Raw genomic sequence first — 20,000 nt, forward strand, 5'->3', positions numbered from 1 at the left:
TCCTGACCCTAAAAACTTTTCACCTAAGTTACATCAACTGATCTTACTCTAATTTCGGAATTTACACCCTCCCATCTACATAGTATTACACATCCCTCGCTTTCGTCATGAAAACTTTTAATTGCACTTTATAAATCATCTCCTAGATAAGAGCATACATTCTAAATAGCCTCCACAATGCCTCTCTATCAATGTATCATAAGCTTTTCCTATATCCTTAATGCCATGTAAAGCTTTTTCCTTTTATATCCAAACTTCACATAGCAATATCATGATAAATATCTGATTAACACACCATTTTCCTTTTCTAAACCAACTATGTTCTTCCCCTAACGATACTTAGGGTATCTGTCTTGCCTTTTCGGTTAAAATATTACCATAACCTTCTTCGCATGCTAAGCAATGATATAGCTGTGCAATTCCTAAAGTGTCCCAATTCTCTTTACATTTATACAATAGAATAATAATCTTTCTAATTCCTTTTAAACCATGCTCTCCTCAAAACATGCTTTATTAACCCTGGTCAGTTATTTAATCACACAATCGCAACGTGCGACAGCATCTCTTATAAACCTCGAGTCCTTGTATCTTTCCATTCTTCAGTCTTTTAATTCCCTTTATCAAAACACCAGCAATCAATTCTACAAGCAATCTCAAGCTTATACAAACCGTCTCTACTCACGTGTCCTTCACCTATACTTTTTTCCCATTTAGTAAATCTTTAAAATATGCACTCAATCTAACCAGGACTAGATTAGCTTCAGTTAGCATTCCTCCATTTGCATCTTTCATTTCGAGATCAATTTATTCATTAATTCATCTGTTTGAAGTTATTTCCTGCTAGAAGAGCAATATGTTCTACATAAAGTTCTTGCTCTACATCACCCATATATCATCATAACCTACCTTCTTTACTCTCTCCTTGACTACGCAATCCACTACTCTGTATAATGCATATGGCCTCTTTTCTCATACATTTACACTGCAAATAATCTTATTTCCATCATAAAACCTTTCGTATTATCATCCCTCAACTCATCGTTTGTATTCCTCCTTACTAACCCCCGTACGACGAAAAAATATTCCCTGCTAAGGAATTTCAAAACTCCATAAACTTTACTTTCACCTTATTGTCTTTAACCCAAGCCCTTATTCTCCTGATGTGCTCTTCCTGCCTTCTTCTTCTATAAATCTTACCTGTCTTAATAATATTAACAAACACAACATCTTTCTTATCAACTTGAACATGTCTTAAATTTTACTTTAACCAAATGTTGAACAAACAGTCGTTCCTCCCTTCACCTTTACATATATTAATTAACTCACCCTTCCAATAACCTTGTAGTCCTTCCAAATTTACCCAAAGAGTTCCATTCATGTCAACAATTACAACTCTTTCTGCCACTTACCACTCAATTAAAATTATTTTGCACAACCACCCATTCATATTTTCCAAACAAAGCCAGCTCCTCTTACACTCATTCTTTTCCATTTGTTAACCGTATCCACAATCTTACTCATAGAATCTCTTCGAACTAACATTGTGAGTGTTTGTATGTATGTATGTATGTGTATATATATATATATATATATATATACATACACATATATATATACATACACATATATATATACATACACATATATATATACACGGGAAGAGTGAAAGTGGAGAGAAATATATAAGGATACAAGCTCTTGAATATATGTTGATAAAAGCTTCATTTTTCATTAACACATGTTCAAAAGACTATTCGTAAATGCACTCTGGAGGAGGTAAATGGGTCGGCAGAGAAGTACTTAGATGTGTTGTACTTAAAAATATTTCGTAACATGCATTATGTGCTTATGTAAATGCTGCTGAAATATCATCATATCTAGTCTCGCCAGTACAGAACCCACTGCTTGGCCGCTTTATTGGTGTTCAAGAGGTTTTGATGTGTATAGGTGGGTCCCACTTCACCTTCACGCATTATGTGTTCCATTGTTTGCACTGGATAGCCACACTGACACTCAATAATGGACACTGACACTCAATAATGGATGAGAGCCCTCATTTATAGGTGTTGCTTCCTGTCTTTATCCACTCTGGTTCTTGCTCTATTCAACGTTACCTAGTCTTTTCTTGAGAGGTTGTTCCACTTGGGATTTGGTAAATTGGGCCCTGGATGGCAGCATTTGGTGGGTAGTGGTCCCATTCTCTCCACTTTTCGAGTCTATGTTGGTTATAAAGCTCTTTCTGGACTTTAGTCCTCTTGCTGAGACCCTAAGACCAGAGGGTGTTTCTCGTGTCATTTTCTTGACTTTGCTTCTGTCTTGGCATGGATGATTCTGCGTATGTGTGTTGGGGTAATGCCCGCCAATATGTAGAGTGTAGGAATTGGTGTTGCTTTCAAGGTGCCGGTTATCATTCTACATGTGTTGTTAAGCTTTGGATCTATTTTGTGAGCGTGGCTTGAACAATACTTAGTAGCAGAGTAGCATAGTGCAAGAACTGTTGTTCTCAGTGTCTTTGGATCTATTCCCCAGTTATAGTTAGCAAGTTTGCCTATAGCATATTATTTCTCAAGGAAACTTTCGACTTGAGTTTCCTTATATGTACCGCAAAATACAGGATTCGGTCTAATGTGATTCCAAGGTATACAGGAAAATCAGCATACTCAAGTCTCTCATTCTTTCAGATGATTAATTTTCCTTTTACTTGGTGGCTATTTAGATGGAATACACTCACATGTTTCTGCCAAGATTGGCATTAACTGAGTTACATTAGTTGTACTCTGTGACATGTTCAAGAGCAGCTGATATTCTCTTTTCGATAGATTCAAATGTGTGTGCTTCTGTGGCGATACATAAGTTTTCTGCATTTATAAACCTTCGGATGGTTTCATACTCTAGTTGGTGATTTGCATTGATGTTAAAAAGTAATGGGACCAGAACAAAGCCTTGTAGGATATAATTTTTCTGTGTGCAATATCTGCTCTTCGTGCCATCCATTTCAACAAAGAAGCATCGGTTTCTAAGCAATGATTGTATGATCTTCACAATCTTTGTGTAATGAACAACTTTAGCCAATTTCAAGAGAAGCATTCTGTGGTTTACTGCAATTATATGCAGCAGTTAGATCCACAAAAACTGCACTAGTAATTTGTCTGCCCTCAAAACCCTCCGCGATGTATTGAGCGAGATCCAATCTTTTATTACAGCATGATCGCCCAGGTCGAAATCCTACCTGGTCTAGTGATAGTTGTTCCACTGTAGGGCACAAGCGGGCGATTATCATTCAATCGTATAATTTGTACGAATGATAATGGCCCGCATGTGCCCTAAAGTGAAACAGCATCTATTACCAGACCAGGCTGGATTTCGACCAGGGCAATTATGCTGTAAAAGGTTTAAAGGTCAGTCATGAATGGCCGAGGTAAGGGACAGTAACATTACCCTAGCAAGCAGGACAATGTCCTAGAGACTGACCATATATATATATATGATCAGCGTCCAAGCCCCTCTTCACCCAAGCTAGGACCATGGAGGGTCAGGCAATGGCTGCTGATGAATCAGTAAGTAGACCTATAAGCTACCCCAATAGAAGGATGGTGAGATTGCAGCCATGAAAGGAACTAACGATTATGAGCGGGACTCGAACCCCAGTCTGGCGATCACCAGGCAGGGACGTTTCCAATAGGCCACCACAACCTAGGATATTGAATCTCACTTCCATGGAAGTACAAGAAAAAATATTATGAATGTGAAGTAAATTTACTTAAAAGTTAAAAAAGCAAATAAAAGTGGTTAATGAAGAAGACATAGGCAGCGGGCTGTGGTAAAGTATCAAAACTCCTGTGCAGATGATATTTCAAGGTTAAAGAAGTGCTTATAATGCAAATGTACTTAGGATGCTTAGGAAAAGAAACAATGAACTGCTTAATGAGATCATGAATTAGCGGAAAGGCAAAGGAAAAAGAAAAGGCTTCTTGGTGAATAGTGGAATGAAAACTGAAAAAGAATAACGGAAGGCTTTAGTGGTGAATGGTGATGACGCGTTATTAGTTTGAACGCGAAAACTAAACGATTTTGAGAATGACTTCATGAAATGGGTAAACAGCTATTGAATTTTAAAATAATAGCTGGGAAAGGAAAATTATTTTAAAATCGTAGGATAAGAATAATAAAAGGAAGATATTATAAAGAAAACTAGGAGTATACGCACATTTGACATTGATTAGTAAAGTGACTATGTAGAAGGTATACAAAAACTAGATTCTCAAGGATTAAATATGCCATAAATTACAGGGGCAGGTGAGACTCTTGCTAATGGTACAGTGATCATAAAGTTGAGTAGAATAATACACTGAGCCAGATGAGTTTGGTTACAAGGAAGATCCGAACAATAGAAAGTTTCCTCTAAAAATGGAAAATAAAGTGACACCATGAAAAAAATACAGTATAAGGAAAATTTTTTATTTTTTATTCGTACATAGAGAAAGTAAAAAGTTTTTATATGAAATTTTGCGGACTAATTACACATCAAAAGTTATTTTGAAAGGGGGATTTATAGAAAAGGGAACGGTCGACGTGTGCAAAAAAAAAAAAAAAAAAAAAAAAAACTACAAGGTGAAAATGTTTATGTGACGTTTGTGAGGTGTAAAAAGATTATGGGAGTGGCTGTGTGACGAAATGATTACAAGTCTGACATATCAAAATATGTCTTTGGTTGTTACGACTTCGTAATTGCTTCAGGTACTTCAGAATTGGATAATAGAAATCAATATATATGATGTTATTATTATTATTATTATCATCATTACTATTATTATTATTAGTAGATGCTAAGCTAAAATCCAAGGGCTTATGAACTATTTGAAGGATAGGAAGATATGAGATGAAAGGGGGTGGGTTATAATTTTCTACAAATTGCACTGTTTTTTTTTTTCATAAAGTGTGGCACTATTTGGACAAAAAGTTCACAGTAAGTGTCCGCATCTCCATGATAAATATTAGCATGTAAGGGTCTCCACAGCTCGACCTGAATATAGGGATCTCGAAATACTAATGATGATGAAGATTAGAATGTCATGATGCCAGTTAACTCGTATTCAAACAATCAATCAATCAATGATGAAGATTAGAAAAATATGAGGGGTTAGAATCGATGAACATATTGTAGATTGAGGTGTAAAATGTATCTGAGGGAAATAATAAAAAAAAACCAGTTGAACAGGAATGTTTACGAGAGAGAGAGAGAGAGAGAGAGAGAGAGAGAGAGAGAGAGAGATTATTCGATACCATCTAGCATTATAACAACTGAGGTCTTTGATACAGAGAGAGAGAGAGAGAGAGAGAGAGAGAGAGAGAGAGAGAGATTATTAGATACCATCTAGCATTATAACAACTGAGGTCTTTGATACAAGAGAGAGAGAGAGAGAGAGAGAGAGAGAGAGAGAGAGAGAGAGAGAGATTAGATACCATCTAGCATTATAACAACTGAGGTCTTTGATACAAGAGAGAGAGAGAGAGAGAGAGAGAGAGAGAGAGAGAGAGCAACAAATTATGGCTAATGGGTTACAAAACTGAAAAGATGATATTGTGTCAGGCAAGCAAACTGAGAACATTCACATCAGATGTGATTTTTAGTAAACCAAATACATGAACTAAATTACTTGAGTAAATAGCATATTTACATAATAGGGTCTTAATACCAAATAAGGGAGAACATTCATAATGGGGAGGAAAGAATGCCCCGTTGTATGTTAATGAGTTACCAATGATTAAAATTCCATACAAGTAGATGGGGGAAATTTTGAAGCTCTCATTGATAACAGGGAATATTACGATGATTGCAAATTAATATATATATATATATATATATATATATAATATATATATATACATATATATATATATATATATATATAAATATACATATATATATATATATATATATATATATTTATACAACACCAACAGTAAATGAAACAGTTTCTAGTCCACTACAGGACCAAGGCCTCAGACATGTGAATTCATGTCTGGGGTTTGGTCAGTTTTCATCACCCCGCTGGCTTGTGTGGATTGGTGATGGTGGGAGATTTTCGTCTGATCGCTTACAATGTAGTATAGGTGGTCCTGACCAGTACAGCTTTGCTGATCATGGCGATAAGCAAATCCGTTCACCACTTTAAGGTATCCCCATTCAGACATGTACAAGTTGTGTGTACATATTTGAGAAACAATAAATAGAAAAATTGCAGCCATTTTTACACATTTCGCAAACAACACCAATGATAAGTTGATGGTATACTAAGCTTTTTAAAAGTTCACTATATGCAGCCCTTGATAGCTGATTGCAAACGACCCTTCTCATGAATCCTAACTGACGATGAGCGCAGAAATTTTGCACAAATCATCTTTGTCATCATAGCAACAGATAATTCCGATACGCGTCCTTATTTCGATTATTTTCAGATACAAATGTGCCAAAATTAGAGCGCCGACATGTCAATTCTCATCATCATCATCATCTCTTCCTAAGCCTACTGAAGCAAAGGGCATAGGTTAGATTTCGCCAGTCGTCCCTATCTTGAGTTTTTAATTCAATACTTCTCCATTCATCATCTCCTACTTCGAGCTTCATATTCCTCAGCCATGTAAGCCTGGGTCTTCAAACTCTTCTAGTGCCTTGTGGAGCCCAGCTGAACATTTGGTGAACTAATCTCTCTTGGGAAGTGGGAAGAGCATGACCAAACCATCTCCATCTACCCCTCATCATGATTTCATCCACATATGGCACTCGAGTAATCTCTCTAATAGCTTCATTTCTAATCCCATCACAATTCTCACGAAACACAAAATAAGAATAGTCTTTTGATACCCAAATAGAGTTTTGTGTTTTTTTGTGAATTTTGTAGCTTAATGAATTTGAATTAAAAAAGGATATGGCGCCAAGAGCAGATAATAGTAAAAACTCTTCAAGGAAAACATGTTTGAAAAATAAAGGCCTTGATTTCCCAATATGTTGACCAGGCTGACATGAGTCTTTTTATAGTTTATATATGATATATCTGTTTTTGACGTTGTTACTGTTTTTAGAATGATTAATTGTTAATTTAATCTCATCATTTATTTATTTCCTTATTTCCTTTCCTCACTGGGCTATTTTTCCCTATTGAAGCCCTTGGGATTATAGCATCTTGCTTTTCCAACTAGGGTTGTAGCTTGGCTAATAATAATAATAATAATAATAATAATAATAATAATAATAATAATAATAATAATAATAATAATAATAGATGTAGAGGAATCTACTTCAAAATACTAAATTCCTGAAATGATGTTCAGGAAAAACAACGATGCTGGGATAGTCTAACGCAACATACCTCCATTATGTATTTGGTTTAACATCTGTAAATTCAATAGAATTTTATGAAAATATTATATGCAGGAAAAAACTGTCAAGCTTGGAAATCTAGGGATTATCTGAAAATTACATACATATTTATGTAACGTTTGAATGGCTCTTAATGAAATGATTTGTCTCCTGAGCACTTTGATACGCCCCGGGGTTCTTAATTGAGGCATTTTCTTGATTGCATTTATGGTATTATTTTTTTCAGTGCCATCATTTTACTGTGATTATATCCCACTTAATTTTAAAGTTTTAGAAAAATGCTTTGAAATTTGCCTCTGTAACATTTCTTTCAGTGGACATTTTGTATCGCCTGAATAATCATACAATCACGGTGATTTCTTAGCAATAAACGCACAGCTGCATTTATTTTGGCCTATGATCCATGATCAATGAGTCTGAAAACTTTATGCTCGTGACTCTCAGCACACTAGTCAATAGAGCCTCTTGTTGCTTAACAGTAGACTTACATGCCACGATAAGTCAACCTTGAAACTCGGTGGGCGAGGTTATAATACGCAAAAGTCAATCAGATGGATTAACTATTGGCCCTATTTAACCAGATTGAACTAGAGGGAAGAGATAAAATTATACCAAATTTACCATTTTTAATGCAACAATCCTCACGGCCACTGATCTGAAAAATCAAGTAGGCTGACGGAAAAAAAAAAAAAAAAAAAAAAAAAAAAACAAACAAACAATTTAGCCACTTTATACACAAACATTTAGTCCATATATTGTTTGTTAAGCAAAAGCAACATAAGATTCCATCTTACAGAATTGAAGGATTTTAAAGGATTTTCATGATCGTTTAAGGCAAGGTATACCTTAGTGTGTTGTCACATGTCTGAGACACCTGACACCCACCCGCACACACACAACACACACACACACACACCCACACACACACACACACATATATATATATATATATATATTTAAATATATATATATATATATATATACACATATATATATATATGTATATATATATATATATATATATGTGTGTGTGTGTGTGTATGTGTATGCGTGTGTGCATGTTTGTGTATGAATGTATCATAATATTTGAGAGGCCAGTACAAACTATGCAAATAAATGTTCACCTAATCACAATAGGTTGATTACGTTTTTAAAGATTACACCAGCAGAAAAAATGTATAAAATATTTCAAATCTCGCTTTGTAAACGATCTAATCCAGAAGTATTCATATCTGAAGTTTTAATCTGCAGTTTATGAGAAGATATGAAATATTTCTAAGGAAGTTTGTTAGTTAGTCTGCCTGGCTATAAAGGAAATAAGACCAAATAAAATTTTTGTATCGAGAGAAAATTTTACCGCATTTATGATATAAAATGAAACATGCTACTGTGATTTTAATAATATGGTATCTGACAATCCTTACAGACGAGTATAAGGAATGGCAACTTTTCACTCTGTAAGTACTTATATATATATATATATATATATATATATATTATATATATATATATATATATATAATATATATATATATATATATATATATATATAGAGAGAGAGAGAGAGAGAGAGAGAGAGAGAGAGAGAGAGAGAGAGAAATATGTGAGGCGAAACAGCAAGAACCCTAGTATATATTTGCTGAGTATACCGAGGAAAATGTAGTTTCCATCCATAGAGAGAATAATAAAAATATTAGTAAAAAAGTAATATTTCACCAATTAATCATTAGATGATAAAGATCGATCAACAACATTTGGAATAAATATTGATTTTGGGGTTTGTGATTACTAAAAAGAAACGAAAAAAATAAAGCTACAAATTTTGGCAATTTTTTTTTTATCATGATAAGAAATGTACAACCAAAAAGGTTTGGACATTATAAATACTCGTGTGATGTGTATTCTCTTCTAATAAACTTTCGTGTATTAATTGAAAGCAGAAACGTTATCAACCACAATTAAAGCAGCAGCTATTAAAGTAAAAAGAACCACTGATTATATAAAAGAAAACCTAAAATCCCACTTCTAAACGTATCTTAGTTTCTTCTCCCACCACTTTTATCAGTTATTGCTATTCTTGCATATCCCTTCCGATTTAGCATTAATAACAATACCAATTAGATGCTACACTGACTCCCGTACCGTTATTTTCCACAAAAGTTTAATATGATGGAGAAATGAAATGGGCAGAGAAGAAAAAAGAGCAACACAAGTTAAAGGAAGATGGAAGGAAACAAAGCCAAAATCTAAAAACTCCTACCCATTACCTCAAAGAAAGTTGGGCAATATTACAAGACTTGCGGCGTATTCTTACCTCCTGTGTTAATTTAGTTTTAGGCGGAGTTTCTTTTTTTTCTTCCTTCTCGGTATCCTCCTCCTCCTCCTGCTCCTCCACGACGGCCGCTGCCACCTCGGTCGTCGCCGCTATTCTCACCCGTGCGGCGCCCCCGATGGCCTCCTCGCTGGTCTCTATGGAACTCGGCGAGTCGGAGCTCTCGTAGTCCGAAGTCGCCACCCGCAAACCGTGTCTTTGATACACTATATTGGCGTTAGTTGCGTCGGAATTAGCGTCACTGTTCCGGGTCTCTATTTGCTTATTATTCATCAACTGCGTGTCACTATGCACTCGGTTATTCTCACTACACTTGCATTCGCACAGACTCGTGGTCGTGTCTTCGGGCAAACTGCAAGGTCCGTCTGCTACTTCAGTCGTCTGCTGCGTTTTGCTACAGTCGTCGCAAAGGCCGTCGCAGACGTGTTGGTTTGGGAGCTTCTGGAGGCGCATCAGGCGGTCGGAGTAGGCCACCACGCCCTGGGTCGGCGTGTCGTAGAGGCCCCTGGCGACGCGGTCCAGGTGGTTGACGTCATAGTCTCCCAGAGGGTGGAGAGAGCACACCGTCTGGCGTTCTCTCACTACTGGCTTGCGATTACTCGGGTACAAGGCCGTCGTCGAGTACGACCTGCTCTTGGGCGATGCGTTGGGGTCCAGCCGGGTCTCCAAACAACATGCGTGAGTCGGGCTGCCGCAAGGCGTCACATCTGGAAGTAGGCAAAAGTTAGTTGTTAGTTCATGCGATTCACGCTCACTGGAACGTGGGAGATTTGAGATGGGCTTCGTTTTGAGATGGAGGAATGGCCCGGTGTCTTCTGGGTATAAACTAGTTAAAATCCTGGGTTCAGAAATCATGACTTTAAACTCTTTTTTTCCTTCAAGCTTTACTATTTACTGAAAACTCAAGCACTGCAGTGATCCTGCAAAAACCCAACAGTAAATATTACATACTAAGAAGATCAATATTATTTTTTTTCGCAAAGCTCCAAGACATAATATAAGGAGTGAATGAGCTCCTTAATACACATAGAGAGAAGAATCATTCCATTTCAAGCTTTAAGAATGCAAAGAAAGTAAGAATAACATAGTCAATTGAGGGAGTTCGTAAAAGTTAAATAGACTCAATAAACTCTAAGGTTATTACGCATAATATTTCACTACCTTCATATAAAGAGAACATCTACTGTGGTTGTTAATGATGTCATTTCTTCAATTTGGTATTAGTATCATTAATTAAAAATACATATAACAGTCAACATACAATCAACCACGCGCACAAGAATTCACTTTTACATCGAAAGTTCAAAACAACATTCAATAAACATGTTTACAATGCTTGAGAAATACAAAATAAACATACATATCCACACTTCCATCAAAATACAGCTGATATTACGAATCTAAACTTTTTTTAAATACCCCTACTCAATCTAAATTTATTTAATGGCTAATATTAAAATACATAATAAATTGCAAATCTAAAATCTATTCAACGAACTGACTATTAATCATTAATTATTTTTTCTATCAGTCTTACTACTTAATAATACTAATTCTAATGTTCTATGAAAATCTGAGAACTCTGGCTATAAACTAATTTACTCTAATATACTATAAGTTAGAGTGACGATGGATTAGGAACATTTGGTTTTATACCATGATAAAAAGATATTTAAAATATTTAAGCAAAGTAACATCCTTTTCAAACAACCGGTTTGCAGTGCCCTGATGATAAGATTATTTGTTTTTAATAGGAATTAAATTAATAAATATATATGATATAAATAATAAAATAAAGGATTTACATATGAAAATAAATAAATATGCAAAGTGAATTTATGCTTAATAAGAAATTTCAAGGACTGACAGCGTAAATAAATCTATATATATATATATATATATATACACACACATATATATATATATATACATATATAAATCTATGTACATATATATATATATATATATAATGTATACATATATATATATATATATATGTATATATAATATATATATATATATATACATATATATATATATAAATATATATACATATATATATATATATATATATAAATATATATACATATATATATATATATATATATATAATTTTCCTTTTAAATCACCATGAGCCAATGAATTTAGGTTAAGTGTAACATAAAGTCGAGGATACGATCAATTATGAATTATGCTTCGTATTATTTTGTTTTATCTTAATCCAATAAGCAACGTAATTTATAAACTATTATCTTTATTTACTTTACATTTTTAATAACAATGATAACGTTGAAGATGAAAATGATGATATCATGATTACGTTTTTGGTATTTCATATCGATAATCCGATTACCTAATAAATCCTAAACAATTTTATAAAGTTTAATAAATCTTACCAATTGTATAAAGCTTAATAAATCCTACACAATTGTATAAAGTTGAATAAATCCTAAACAATTGTATAAGGTTTAATAAATCTTAACGATTGTATAAAGTTTAATAAATCATAAACAATTGCATAAAGTTTAATAAATCTTAACAATTGTATAAAGTTTAATAAATCTTAACAATTGTATAAAGTTTAATAAATCCTAAGCAATTGCATAGTTTAATAAATCTTAAACAATTGTATAAAGTTCAATAAATCTTAACAATTGTATAAAGTTTAATAAACCTAAACAATTGCATAAAGTTTGATAAATCCTAAGCAATTGCATAAAGTTTATTCTATAAAATGTGAGTGTGAGAATTATATTATTCATATCACGTTACATTAAATCTTCACTGTTTAATCCCTAAATATTAAATTGTATTCTAATCAATCAATTAATGGCGTAGTATTTATCTTATCTTTACATACTGACATTTTATTTAGAAAAAAGAGCTACTCTAAAACGCATAAATATTTTACTGATAATTATAAATTTTATGATTTCATAGTAAAAGTCTAAGTGGCGTTTAGATATATGAATATTTCGCTGTGGATGTATAATTATAATTAATCCTGAAAAAATATAACTATAAAAATGAAAAAAATATATAAAAAATAACGATACTATGACTACTACTATAAATGCTAATGTTATTTATACTACAATCACTACTTTCAGTGGCTACAAGATAAAACAACAGAAACAATGATTATAATATAAATAATAATGATGAAGAATGTTTAAAAATAAAAACACAATATAGTTGAAGACAATCCTTTCCATATTACGAAGAAGTAAAAGTTTACAGTAAAATAGCACGAGAGCTCTTACACAACATAATAGTAAATTAGCCGGCACCACTTGTTAATTAGTACGAAGAATGCATAAACCACACAACCTCAAGTTGGAAAGGAACGGCAAGAAATCTAATCCACAATCATAAAACGCCAAACTGGCATACATCTAGCGCTAACAGATACACACTGCGGATACCTCTGACTTACAGATGCGCACTGCGCATACCTCTAATGTTTTGCGCTGAGCGTATCTAACGCTTACAGATGCGCATTGCGTATCAATCTAAGTGTAAAGATAAGCACTGCGCATATCTCTAATATTTTGCGCTGAGCGTATCTCTAACGCTTACAGATGCGCATTGCGTATCCCTTTAAGTGTAAAGATAGGCACTGCGCATATCTCTATTGTTTTGCGCTGAGCGTATCTCTAACGCTTACAGATGCGCATTGCGTATCCCTCTAAGTGTAAAGATAGGCACTGCGCATATCTCTAATGTTTTGCGCTGAGCGTATCTCTACCGCTTACAGATGCGCATTGTGTATCCCTTTAAGTGTAAAGATAGGCACTGCGCATATCTCTATTGTTTTGCGCTGAGCGTATCTCTAACGCTTACAGATGCGCATTGCGTATCCCTCTAAGTGTTAAGATAGGCACTGCGCATATCTCTAATGTTTTGCGCTGAGCGTATCTCTAACGCTTACAGATGCGCATTGCGTATCCCTCTAAGTGTAAAGATAGGCACTGCGCATATCTCTAATGTTTTGCGCTGAGCGTATCTCTAACGCTTACAGATACGCATTGCGTATACCTCTAAGCGTACAGAATGGCACTGCGCATATCTCTAAGACTTTGCGCTGGCCGTATCTCTAACGCTTACAGATGGGTATTGCGTATACCTCTAAGCGTACAGAAAGGCACTGCGCATATCTCTAAGACTTTGCGCTGAGCATATCTCTAACACTTACAGATACGCATTGCGTATACCTCTAAGCATACATTTATGCACTGCGCATACCTTTAAGGCTTTGTGCTGAGCATAACTCTAATGCTTACAGGTACACATTGCTTATACCTCTAAGCATACAGATACGCACTGCGTATACTTTTAAGGCTTTGCACTAAGAATATCTCTAACGCTTACAGATACGCATTGCATGTATCTCTAAGCATACGGATAGCCACTGCGCATACCTCTAAGGCTTTGCACTGGACATATCACTAACGCTTACAGATACGCATTGCATGTATCTCTAAGCGTACAGATAGGCACTGCACATACCTCTAAAGCTTTGCACTGAACTTATCACTAACGCTTACAGATACGCATTGCGTATAATTCTAAGCGTACAGATAGGCACTGCGCATACCTCTAAGGCTTTGCGCTGATTATATCTCTAACGCTTACAGATATGCATTGCGTATATCTCTAAGCGTACAGAGAGACAATGCGCATACCTCTAAGTACACAGATACACACTGCGCATATCTCTAACTTACTGGTACGTACTGCGCATACCTATAATACTTACAGATGCGCACTGCGCATACCTTTCACTTACAGGTACCGACTGCGCATACCTCTAACACTTACACATACGAACTCTTTTACCTATAAATGCTTTTAGATGCGTACGCCATAATGGTTTATTTCTAATGCCTACAGATACGCACATTTGCACCTATGAATCTTAAATGACAGTCACTAACACTTTTTTTTCTCTCTCTAAACATGACATGGGACGCAAACAAGACATTAATTGCTTCATCCAAATAAACATGCATTTTGAAGTTTGGCGTCCTGTCTATGTTATTGGAGATAAAGGAGAGACTTCGTCGATCACACTAATATGACGGAAATAGATCAGTAGAACTTCTGTCATGCATATAAATGATTTTATTTGGAGTATGCAGTAAAAGAGGCCATAAGTGTAATGGCTAAAATTCTGAGCGCTCTATGGGGCTTAGAGCCGTTGATAAGCATTGGTAAGGCAACTTTATAATCAACAATGGAAAATCTGGTTAGAAATCAATTCCAGTAGAAATTTAAGACCTCGTGAAATGATTGGTTAGTAAAAGGATTATTCAAAATACGATTACTGAAGTATCTTGAAAATGCAAATATAATGGTAAGTTCCAATTTCCAAATGGATTATGAATTACTCAGTTTTGATTTTCAGAATCCACTCAAGACACTGAACTAATCAGCTAATTTCAGTAAACATCTATATTATATCACTCTGACTCATATATCTAAGTCACACAGATGCTTTGGTTAGTCTAAGCTCTTTTTTATCAGGCATCAGCAAGCGAAACTTGTTGGGTGCGTTCCATCACTACTCTCAAGCACGTGTATACATTAAGAAAAAAAAATCTTTACATATGCAACCCTCCTTTCTTTATTCATAAACTACGCAATGCAGTTAGACTTTAAAGTAGTGACTTCGATCTATGAAATACCCCTCGAAGCATAAGAGGCATTTACGACTTATCAGAAGCAGCTGATAAGAGACAAATACCGAGGGATGCATTGCCCCGTCTGAAGGCAGCAGCGCCTTGCGAGCGATGGATGGAACGTGCCCTTGTCTTAGCGTAGGGTTTTAACTGACATGAGGTATTTTCCTCTTCATTCTCCAGCTGTTGGAAGGGGCTGATGCTCACTATGGGTGACCCTCTCGCGACCTCCTCATCTTCTCTTTGCTCTTCTTTTTGGCGTAGAGGAAAAACATGCAGGAAGGAATATTATTGTGGAAAAAAATGAAGACAAAATGACGAGGGATTAACAATGGGGGAAAGACACCGCTGGAAGTAGGGGCTACTGTAAAATAACATGAATTATATGACCCAGTCTTGTATACTGCAATACAAAACAAAATTGCATAATGGTAAAGGAACTTCTCTCTCTCCAGACTCGTGAGTACCTGTACTGGTCAAAGGTAAGCATGAGTGTAATATATAGCTCCAAAAGATATCTGATTCATAATGCTTAAAAAGATATAACAGCAATATAGATAACAGATAAAAAGGTTTTGCCTATGTGAATAGTTTCAAATTGAAGGGTTACACCAAAAGCAGGGGGACTTCAGGATACAATCTCTTTGGTATAAAAACAAACGGAGATAAAGAAGTCACTCGGACCTCAGAGGGACTTAGTAACAGATTTTTTTAAGAGAAGCAAGGATGTTGGGATCGTCATACCGATATTTACGTTTACACATGTGAAGTTATATACGTTCTTATATTCTATTTCATTTAATAATCGATGGAATCATGATTAACAATATATATATATATATATATATACATATATATATATATATATATATTATATATTATATTATATATTATATTATATTATATATATATATATATATATATGTATATGTATATATATATATATATATATATAATCCTATAAATTATTATAAAAAATATATCTTCTACAAATATCTATATATTTTTTTTTACTAAAAACACATTTAAACATTATGAATGTTACAATTAAAAATGGCTCAATAACATTAAAGTTATTTTGTAGTGCAAAGGCTTATGGGAAAAAGACCGTAAAATCCCTGTGTAAGCCTAGACCTGATAAATACGAAAAGGAATAGAAATAAACTAAATAAACGAGGAATAGAAATAAGCTAAAATAAACAATGGATTAACTTTATAATAGTAATATAATAAATGAAAAATGAGGAAACAATGATTTGTAAGCAGGTAAAGAAAGAACAAAATGAGAGTTGAAGACTCACTCCTCTCCCTCTTTTGAAAATTTCTTTATCAATGATCTAATTATCTCTTAAGAGACACCGAATGTCATTAGGCCATTAACATAAAGGTTCTTTGAACTCCGGTAAAAGGTCTATGATTTTTAGGGATAATTAATCCCATTATTAAGGTCTACTTTTCTCTACTTAAATTAGGATTTTTTTTTTTTTACCATCTCTGGACTTATAAGTAAGAGTTAACTATCGTTGTCATTTGTGTATGCATATGTGATATATTTCACTACTATGATTTTATTTGTTAAATATAAACATTTATAATAGATAATTTTTTCTATCATCTCTGGACTTATAAGGGTTAGCTAATGTTGATATTTGTGTATGCATATGTGATATATTTCACTACTATGATTTTATTTATCAAATATAAAGATTTATAATAAATATTTTTTTTCTATCATATCTGGACTTATAAGTAAGGGTTAGCTACTGTTGTCAGTTGTGTATACATATGTGATGTATTTCACTACTATGATTTTATTTATAAAATATAAACATTTATATATATATATATATATATATATATATAATACATAATTTTTTTATCATCTCTGTAATCATAAGTAAGAATTGGTTATTGTTGTCATTCATATATGCATATGTGATATATTTCACTACTATGAATTTATTTATAAAATATAAATATTTATCATAAATACATATGTATGAAAGTGCTAAAATCTAGAACTGCACTAAAACTTGTTATCTCGTTTATAATGGTATGTTGTTTAAAAATAATTTTTCTTTTCAATTTTGATATAACGAATAAACAAAGAATATTCATCACGTGAAAAAATATGTATTGATACTAAAATGCAGAGATGTTTTATTCGGTAGAGTAGTATATTCTTAAAATCGGTGGAGGTTTTATTACAAGCAATGATTATAGTAGACATTAAAAATACTCAAATGAATCTTCTTCAAACAAACAAAAATTATTCTAGTCAATTTAACATTTTGATGTTTTTTGTAGATCAACATCAATAACTCTACTAAAATGAACATGAAATAATTATAACATTCTAATAGTGATAAGGAAACTATTTTCTGTACCATCAGATTCATATAAAATGTTTGTCAAAAAAAAAAAAAAAAAAAAAAAAAAAACAATAATTAAGCAAAAATTAATTTTTAGTGACGAGAAAACAAAAGTTGAACAAAGGAGCAATTAATTTTTTCTCAATGAGATGTGATATATATTGAAAATAAAAGTACCAACGGAATAAATTATACCCGACAACTCCTGAAAAATAAAATAAGAATTAATAAGCAAATGAGCAAATAAAAGAGGAAATTAACCAAAGCGAAAATAACAAGTCAGGCAACAGACAGCTCTAATTAAAAGTTTGAGGAGCGCAAAAGTTAATTAATTTGGATAAAAGTTGGCGTCAGTGTCGATCAACTACGAGTTAACAAAGGAACATTTGAATCTTTCAATTAGAAATTGAAGACACGTGCGCTCTGGGAGTCAATCTTGGCATGGGTGTGGTGCGACTGTTACTCTCAAAAAAAAAAAAAAAAAAAAAAAAAAAAACCCAGAAACGAAGAGCTAAGAATGGCGTAGCCATATAAAGTCGTATGATTTTATTTGATTTAGGAGAAAAAAAACATAATTAAAATACGAAGAGGATAAAACTAAAACGCACAACTAAGAATAGTGTAGCCATATAAAGTGGTATGATTTCATTTGATTTAGGGGGGGAAAAAGTAATTAAAAAAGGAAGAGGATGAAACTAAGACGCAAAACTAAGAGAGGCGTAGACATGTAAAGTAGTATAATTTTATTTAATTTAGAAAAATAAAGTAATTAACAAAAGCAAAGGATAATACTAGAACACAAAACTAAGAAAGGCGTAGACATGTAAAGTGGTATGATTTTCTTTGATTTAGGAAAAAAAAGAAAAAAAAGAAAAAAAAAATACGCGAAACTAAGAAGGGCGTAACCATGTATAGTAGTATGATTTCATTCGATTTAGATAATAAATAGATCATTCAGCGGAATGTAAGAAGCTAGAAGGTGAGTGTACCTAGAGGCTGAAATGACTCTGCAAAAGATCCTTCAATAATGTCTACAGTGTACCACGTGACAAGCACTGGTGGCACTATTACCCATGGTATGAGTCTCTGGATTCAAAAGTAAATTTAGAGAACTGAACTGATTTTGTGTAATTGGAATTTTTCTGTCACAAAATAAAAACAATACACTCTTCTGTCTACTCTCACTAAAGACAGAAATGTGAAAAGATGAAAACTAAATAAAAAAATAATGTGAGAAAATTTCTTTATATTTTTATAGTAATATTCTGATTCCTGTTGAGAGAGAGAGAGAGAGAGAGAGAGAGAGAGAGATATGACTATTTTCTCCACTTATATCATAAACGAGAGAGAGAGAGAGAGAGAGAGAGAGAGAGAGAGAGATATGACTATTTTCTCCACATATATCATAAACGAGAGAGAGAGAGAGAGAGAGAGAGAGAGAGAGAGATATGAATATTTTCTCCACTTATATCATAAACGAGAGAGAGAGAGAGAGAGAGAGAGAGAGATACGACTGTCTTCTCCACTTATATCATAAACGAGAGAGAGAGAGAGAGAGAGAGAGAGAGAGAGATGACTGTCTTCTCCACTTTATCATAAACGAGAGAGAGAGAGAGAGAGAGAGAGAGAGAGATGACTGTCTTCTCCACTTTATCATAAACGAGAGAGAGAGAGAGAGAGATATGACTGTCTTCTCCACTTATATCATAAACTCGGAATTATCTCATGTATCCTCATACTGTGAGTCTAAAACAAAATTATTTTTGAAGATCTCAGACACTTCGCTCTTATATCTATCACCCATGGACTGCAAACACTACGCCTCTGAGCTATATTTAGCATTACAATTGGAGAAAATATTTTATTCATCTTAGGCGTTGACTGTTCATGTCTACAGAGAAGTTGGATGAATAAAACTCACGTATTCGAATACTAACTGGTGACAATTGAATATAAAAAACACACATACAAACACAATAGAACGCGCACCAAAAAACATTCATATAAGTATAAATCTACACACATATACAAACATATGAATATATATGTATATATATATATATATATATGTACATATATATATATATATGTATGTATATATATATGCATATATATATATATATGATAGATACATACATACATATCTACACACACATACACACACATATATACATATATATGTATATATACATATATATACATATATACATGCATACATATACACACACACATAT

At 33.6% G+C, this 20,000-nt stretch overlaps 1 protein-coding gene across 1 annotated transcript in view; it reads right to left on the reverse strand.

Annotated features, from left to right (window-relative positions):
- Nucleotides 1-20,000, reverse strand: part of LOC137634828 (cGMP-inhibited 3',5'-cyclic phosphodiesterase 3A-like) — a 78,159-nt gene that overhangs the window by 28,935 nt on the left and 29,224 nt on the right. Inside the window, 3 exon segments of the mRNA XM_068367381.1 lie at nt 7,371-7,395; nt 9,696-10,420; nt 15,550-15,645. Coding sequence (XP_068223482.1) covers nt 7,371-7,395; nt 9,696-10,420; nt 15,550-15,645 — 846 coding nt within the window.

The sequence above is a fragment of the Palaemon carinicauda genome, chromosome 45, assembly GCF_036898095.1.
Source record: "Palaemon carinicauda isolate YSFRI2023 chromosome 45, ASM3689809v2, whole genome shotgun sequence".
Classification (NCBI taxonomy): domain Eukaryota; kingdom Metazoa; phylum Arthropoda; class Malacostraca; order Decapoda; family Palaemonidae; genus Palaemon; species Palaemon carinicauda.